This window comes from Mesitornis unicolor, unplaced genomic scaffold, assembly GCF_000695765.1.
Source record: "Mesitornis unicolor isolate BGI_N332 unplaced genomic scaffold, ASM69576v1 scaffold18292, whole genome shotgun sequence".
Lineage (NCBI taxonomy): Eukaryota > Metazoa > Chordata > Aves > Mesitornithiformes > Mesitornithidae > Mesitornis > Mesitornis unicolor.
This window is the reverse complement of record NW_010168711.1, coordinates 19,730-27,674: the sequence shown is the minus strand read 5'-3', so window position 1 is coordinate 27,674 and position 7,945 is coordinate 19,730. Positions and strand designations below refer to the sequence as shown.

The 7,945-nt window shown below is 34.8% G+C and overlaps 1 protein-coding gene across 1 annotated transcript in view; it reads left to right on the top strand.

The window, feature by feature from the left end:
* Nucleotides 1–168: 168 nt before the first annotated feature.
* The window catches only part of LOC104536499 (DNA excision repair protein ERCC-8-like), a gene marked incomplete at its 5' end in the record, with an annotated part of 9,387 nt that continues 1,610 nt past the window's right edge, over nt 169–7,945 (top strand). The window contains 2 exons of the mRNA XM_010179123.1: nt 169–293; nt 3,320–3,517. Of these exons, the coding sequence (XP_010177425.1) occupies nt 169–293; nt 3,320–3,517 (323 nt within the window). The remainder of the gene's footprint in view (nt 294–3,319; nt 3,518–7,945) is intronic.

The window sequence follows — 7,945 nt, the reverse complement described above, 5'->3', positions numbered from 1 at the left end:
TCAAGAGAGTCAGCAGCACCTCAGAGTTCAGTATCATCAGCAAGCTATGTATTTACACTGATACATCAGCATTTAAAACGGCACTTTCAGTACTATGCATTGTTATAAAAATTGTATACAGAATAGTGCTTCTGTAGGAATCTGAACCAACTCTTTTTTTCCTAACAGCAAACACTGCTCACAGTGGGAGAGTTAATGGTTTATGCTATACAAATGATGGACTTCATCTGTTGACTGTTGGTACAGATGAGCGGATGCGACTCTGGGATAGCTGCACTGGAGAAAACACATTAGTAAGTTTTCAAGAATCTTCAGTTAAACTTTTATGTGCTTTTCATTTTAGAAGATGTGTGATTTGTGCAATTGTCATTACAATTTTGGATATTTTTTCATTTTCATAAAGGATATAGCTGCTTAATCTCATTATTAGAAGATCTTGTGAGCATTTTTTCCAGATTTCTTTTATTATTTCTACTTAATAAAAAAACCCACACAATAAATAAAACAACACCACAAAAAACACCCCAAACCAAACAAAAAAAATAACAATCAGATTATGGAGAAGTGTGGATATACTTAAAGATTGAATATGGTATCTTTAAGTTCATTAATTCAGCATTGCTGAAGACACTTCAGACAGTAATGAAAACCTTAATATGCTGTGATTATTGGTAGAAACTTTTAACGGTTAGTTGTGAGCATACTGTCCACAAGGCACTTGCCCATAGCTGAGAGTTTCACTGATTGTCTGCTTGGCTTTCTTGCAACTTTCTTTGTGTTTTTGTGGAATCTCTCTTCTGGAGTTGTGTAGCAGTGTTAAAAATACTTGTCCCTCTACATATGCATTGCAACCAAACAGGTAGGGAGGTAATTATATCTCTGCTGCTGCTTCAGTCCTATCTATGGCTTGTTTTTAGCTGAAAGTTCCTGTTTTAATTTTCTGCTCAGTAGAGAAAATTGTTTCCTATGTTTATTTTGAAAGAAGGATGTACTAGATTCAGTCAATTTCCATGGGATTTTAGTCAGTCATGACTATTGTCTGTCATTTACTATTAGGAAAGGAAGAAATTTTACTCTAGCTTAGAAATCTTTTACTTCTGCTGCTTAGTTTCAGAACACAGCAAAAAGAACTCCTTATAGACATTTAAGTGAAAGGACTCAGTTCTATCTCCATGCTACTCATATTTGCCAGCTTTTTCTCAGCACTTCATATACAGACGTTGTTCTGTCGTGAAATCACCATCACCGAAGTAGATAATAGTTTGTTCACTCTCCTGTCACCAGCTGGATCATTGTTTTTTGTTACTCTGTGCCTGTTAGTTCATTGACTTGTTTTGTAGGCTATTTTACAATTTTCTTACTTGGTGTGGCTTGATCCTGGCTTGGATTTTCAAGTCCAGAATTGTATTGTCCAGAGTACTGTATTTTCTCACACTGGCCAAAAGTATTGTTTCAAATAATTTCAAGGCACCAGTAGACAAATACATGTACAGCTCATGTGAGTTCACACCATAGTCCCTTTACTTCCCTTACTAACTGGTCCTTTGGATCTCCATAATTCTTTTCTATACCTTTCAAAAGGCACAGAATTTAAACCATGCACATTAATTTCTTGAGCAATGAGCCAAGTTTGGGGCCTAGTAGATTGTTTCAGTTAATAAGATGAATGAATGTTGGAGTTGTGCATGTCTTGTGTACATCCTTTATCACAAAAAGGAATAGGAAGTCCTAATTCACTGACTGTAGGAAGAATAAAACAGAAAAAAGCAGGTTTTCTGTTATCCATGTGCTCAAAGCACAAAGTCAGTTTAAGTTCTATCTTCAGTTGTTTTGGCAGCATCCTTTTTTTTTCTGTTGCCATTGCTTCTCTATCAAGCAGGAGTGTTTTACACTGAGTGTATCTTGTTAATTTACTTGTCCCAGCCTCTGTTCCTCCATTTTGTTGCACATGGCTCTGTTATGAGCAGTGTTGTGGCTTGGGAATTGTTGCTCTTGCAGCTCACATGCTGTGTAAAGGAGTTTTAATTGCTCTTTATTAGCAAAGTAATATGCCTCTTAAAACAACCAGCATTAACAACACTCAACATGGTCAATATTTACAGACAGTCTTTACAAAATAAGCAGTATTGTCCACAAAGGACTCAACAAATTCCAGATCTCATGAAAATAACCTCTCAATATGAAAAAATACCAACCTACTTGTGTGCTAATCAGACTCTTATTTTATACATTTTATGATGATTGAGAGATTTTTTCATGACTCATTTTTACTATAATTTTCTTACATAAGTATTCTTTGCTATGAAAGAGCATACTGTAAAATAGAGCAACAAGTAGCCATCCTTCTTGCCTGACTCATGCTGACTAATGCCTATATTTGCCTCAAAATTTGGACTTGTGCAAATGATGTAGTATGGATCAAGAACTTGACAAAGTAAGACATTCATATTGAAATATTTACATGTTAGGTTATAGTCAAAAAGTTTCACACTTAGGATTTTTTTTGAAAGGCTGAGAGTGTTGGGGTTGTTGAGCCTGGAGAAGAGAAGGCTCCAGGGAGACCTTATTGCAGCATTTCAACACTTGAGAGGGGCTTATAAGACAGATGGTAGTTTACAACTCAGCCTGATGTGATAGATCAAGGGGTAATTGTTTTAAACTAAAGAGGATAGATTTAGACTCGATGTAAGGAAAAAAAGTTATCAATACTGGAACAGGTTGCCCAGAGAGGTGGTAGATGCCCCACCCCTGGAGACATTCAAGGTCAGGTTGGATGGGACTCTGAGCAACCTGATCTAGTTGAAGATGTCACTGCTCATAGCAGGTGGGGCTGAACTGGATGACCTTTAAAGGGCCCTTCCAATCCAAACCATTCTGATTTTTAACTGTACACCCTTGTGCATAAGGATTTCTTTTAATAGTTCCACTATTTGAGAGAATATTACGATGTTGGATCATCCAGGAAAATGTTTAAGGTGGTAATTCCTGAACCAGTTCTAATTTCAGTGATAGTTTACATGCTCAGTGTAGCTCTGGCACAGAGCGGCCTGTGCAAATTCTATTTTTAAGTGTAGAACTGCTGATTGTAGGCATATCTTTCCCTTCCTTAAAGTTAATATCAAGAGAATGAACTTTAATTAACAGAAGAATTATTCTCTTGATAGACATCTGTAATTTGAAATCTTGAGTTCTATTAACATTAGGAAGCTTAAAATTAATTTTTTCAGGTATTAAAGAAGAAATGAAATCAACCTTTTCATGTGAAGTTATTTCCTGTAGTTTAAGTTAACAGCTGACTGCATAATTCTTCATTTTACAGGTGAATTATGGGAGAGTTTATAATGACAGCAAAAAAGGACTCAAATTCGCTGTCTCTAGTGGCTGTAATCCAGAGTTTGTCTTTGTACCATATGATAATGCCATTGCTGTTTATACAGTTCTCACAGGAGAACTGGTAAATATGCTTAAAGGACATTATAGTGGTATTAACTGCTGTGTATTTCAACATAATTTTCAGGTAAGTGAAGTACAAACAATATTCCATACAACCTTGAATATTTATGTAGATTGCCAGACTGTTTGCACAAAAAGTGTTAACTTCTCAGGGATGTGCTTTTTAAAGATTTTGACATAAGAGAGAGTTCTGTGGCTTATGCGTCAATCAAAAAAAGTTCAGTCAAGTTCTTGATATGGCCCTTTCTCTACTGGGTTCCTTCCACTATTCATTTTGTCTCACATAAGTAATTTTTCAGTATACTCAGAGTAACTGTTTTGCTTACATTGTCATTAATAAATCACATGCATTAAGACTTTTGAATGTTTTCTGTAAGACTCAAGAGGCATTTGTCTTTCCCTGAGACACCTGATTAATCACAGTCAGAAAGAAGATGAAGTGCCTTTAGTGTTGTTGTCCTGAAAAACTTTTCAAGTGCTTTCCTAAGGCAATCTTGCTCAAATGCCTGTAGTTATACCAATTACTGGATCTATCAACAGTTTGCATGAGGTGTTGAGAGCGTTAATAACTTCTTAAATTAATCTGAAAACATATAACTGAAGAAATATCATAACATTACAGGGACTTGTGGTTCTGGCAGCCTTTTTGTTTATTTTCCTCTGCCTTTTTTTTCTTTACCTCTCTCATTATGGTATATTATTTTCTCTTGTAGTACAAGACTTAATGATAACAAAGCTTAGTTTGTTATGAAATGATTTCCAATAGATTGTTCTTATGGTTTATGGTGTAGCAAGAACAGAATGGATGTTAGTATGGATTTTCAGGCTGTTACATAGTTGCTCTCAAGTACTGAGGATTGTACTTCATGTTCCATCTCCTTCTTTCTCATCTTGTGTTTCCAAAATATCAGGCAGGAATATTTGAGGTGGAAAGAGCACATCAATATCTCTTCATGACCTCTCATACAGCATGTAATAGAACATAATCCAGTAGTTCTTGCTTTGAGTCCAGTAACTTTGACTGAAACAATGTTTCCCTATCAATGAGATAGATAGGTGATCCTGCTCTGGCAGAGGGGTTGGACTGGATGATCTTTTGAGGTCCTTTCCAAAAAATTCTTTCTTTCCTGAAATTCTGTGATTCTGTGATAACACTGAAAGTTTTGGACACATTATAGGTAGGGCCATAGTTCTGCCCTGAGTAGGCAGTGAGATACTGAATCCACTGAAAGGTGGAATATTCACATTATAGCTAAGGCACATCTTTTCTAGACTGACTAGCTTAAAAATACCTTTGTTTTTAGGAATAGTTTCTTAATAAAAGTAGTGGTGTGTTTATAAATCATATTTGGTGTTCTTTTTGATAAGCTGAAGAGGTGAGGCTTATAAAATCTTGATGTAAACTGTTTTCCTACCCTAGGAATTCGTATCTCTTTATAGTATCTCTCTCTTGGCTTTTAAGTTCCTTAGAAAGGATCACGTATGTGTAAGCATGCACACAAGAACTGCATCAGTCACTATAGCTATAGGTTTATGTTGGCAACAACTTCATTTGTTTATCCATTGTTATTCCTGATTCTCTTTCAGAATCATCCTTTTCCAGGCTTTAGTTCTGTATTCTAGAAGTGTGACTGGATTTTCTTTTTTTAAAAATTCTACTTTTAGTTGTAATTAATTGTTGCTCTGATGGAATAACATTACTACAGTCAGTGTGTCAACATCAAAGGTAGTGATAGAGTTATTTTGACTGTGTTCACACCTGTACTTACAAATATCACATTCTCTCTTGAGACAATTAGGCACATTCATCAGTCTTCATGTAATTCCAATATAAATTATTTCCTAGTTAAAACTAATTTTCTGAGAATGCAGTTGTCTGTAAAATTTATAGTTACCTGTTTTATTTTACTCTTGCAATCAACATTAAATCAATGTTACAAGTTACAGCTGTGCATTTCTATTTTCAGTTACTAGTTGTAAATAAAATTGGTTTTGCGTAAAAAAACCTGCTTTGTTGCATACTATGCTGACTGATGTTTATATTTCTATATCTTAACTCTGCAGTAACTGAATTATTTAATCACCTTTCCCATTGTCTTGTTAAAGATTAAAGAAATATCAGTTAGTTAATTTGTATCTGTATGAGTCCACTTTTAAAATTTTTTTTGAGTGACATATTTAGCTCACCTTCACCTTTGTGCTATTTCAATACTTATTAAAACATGAAAACTTAAGCAAGCCGGAAGTTTTATTAGACACCTCTTCTAAGTTTTTCTGATATAAGTTATGCATCTACTGCAGAAATGTGTAGCAGCTGGCTTTCTGACATTTTTCTTATTTATTAGCACATTTGAAATTAGTAGACTATCTTTGTATAAAACAAGGTTTATATCTTTTCTGCGTAGTTTCTACTATTTCTGTCTAGTAGTGAGTCTCTGTCATTGTTAAGAGTTTTCTTCTTACTAATAGTTATCTTAACATTTTCTGCTGTCTTTAAGTGATTTTTGTCTTACCCACCCCCAAATCTGGTTCTTAGGGGTTTTTTTACTACCTTTTTCTGTGTTCACAACTTCTGATACTGGCTGCTGCCAGTCCCTCAGTTCTTTCTGTTCATTTCATTGACTGTATATTAATCACTGTTTATTTCATCTCATAACTGGAATTGGCTCTAAAAGCAACTTTGACTTTGCACCAATTATGTATTTGAGGTGAGACGTGACTTTTCTTTGCTCAGAACCATATAATCAAATATGATCACTGATACCCAAGAAACTAGCTATTTGCAATCCAATGATACTAGTCTTTATCTGCTCTTATGAGGTCCAAATTAGCAGCTTTGTTTGGCATACCTTTGTTGTTTGAGATACTGCGTGGAGCTGACTCCACAGAGTGATGTGAGATTTAGTGTGTGTATATGTCTTTTGAGATCCTGGGAACAGAGCCATAAATTCTGTTATATTATTGTTGGCCTAAATTGTTCTTACATAAATATCTCTCAAGTTAATAAGAAATTAGCCTGCCTGAGTAAGGAAACCTACAGTATTTAGCCATTTCATAATAACCATTAATTTAATAAATTGAATAGGAGGGGGAAGAGGAAATCTTCACTGTGCAGTCTCTTAGATGGTGTTTACTGTCAGATGCAATGTACTAGATACCATTATGCCATATTAGCTACTTAAAATTATTTAAGTAAACAAACAAGACCTACATCTTTCTTCCAGAAAAAGAAATGGAGTAAAGAACCGTATACTTATAGCAAGTCATTAAAATATTAGGTCTACATTAGGAAATAATTTTGCTTTAGCTTATAGCTACTTCTGTTGTTCAAGAAATGTCAGTGACATCTGGAAAGGTTTTTGGCAAATCCAGTGGTAGGCTAATAAGATAAATGAATATTAAATTAGTTAAATGGAGGTTCATTTGCAATCTTTCCTTATATTCTTACAGTATAGTATTTCCATGTATTGTACCATAAACATGCATGGAGTGTGTTTGTAGTACAGTAAATATATGTCCTCTACCATAAACATGCATGGAGCTCTTTTGACTGACTTAAAGTATGAGTCACTATGTCAGGCTGTATTAATTAATTATTACTTAATACAGTGGCTATTAACTGAAGCTCTTGCAGTGCCAAGATCAGACAGTGAGACAAGTGGTAATAAAGATTTGAAGTTATAGTCATATTCTGGATCCTGTCAGACATGAGGCCTGAGCAGAATACTGCTGACAGGATGAAATGGGATTTGACCTATACCTTGGTCTATATCCAGCAATACTCAAGTGTTGTCAGATATCACATATAATATTCAGGAGTACAAGTCAAGACATATGAGAATATCTTCATATGTATTCATTTAAGTGGCACTTCAGAAAATAAAAGCATTATTAATGCAATATTTACTGCAAAGATGGTTTGGTATTTCTCATTAGTGACATTTGCTCAGTTTAAAGTGACAGAAGTCTGTATCCTCCTCAGTAAAGAGCTAAGAAAAATAAGGTATATTTGACTGTTAGCTGTTTGGTATAGAGACTGTTTGCTTCCATGTATTTGCAGGGTGCCTAGCACAATGGGATCTCAGTCCTTAGTCATTATCATGATAAATAGTTATTTATATTAAAAATAATAAATTGGTCTTTCTGATCTCTGCCTTCCTGACAGGATACAGGCTTCAAATTGTTCTTTATTTGTTCTTTTCCTTCCCTAGGCATACTGAAACTGTTTACTTAATACTTTGTTCTATACTTATCACAGGGTCACAGAATGGTAGGGATTGGAAGGGACCTCTGAAGATCATCTAGTCCAACCCCTCTGCTAGAGCAGGATTACCTGCTCTATACACTCTTCTAACGTATATAACTAGATGCTTTTCAGTTGATTTGTATTTTTTAGTTATAATAAAAATATCTTCCTTTTTTTTTCTCCTTACTTCTTCATGGAACATATATAATCTCTTAAGCTTCCTAACTGTTAAAGTAAGTATCTTTT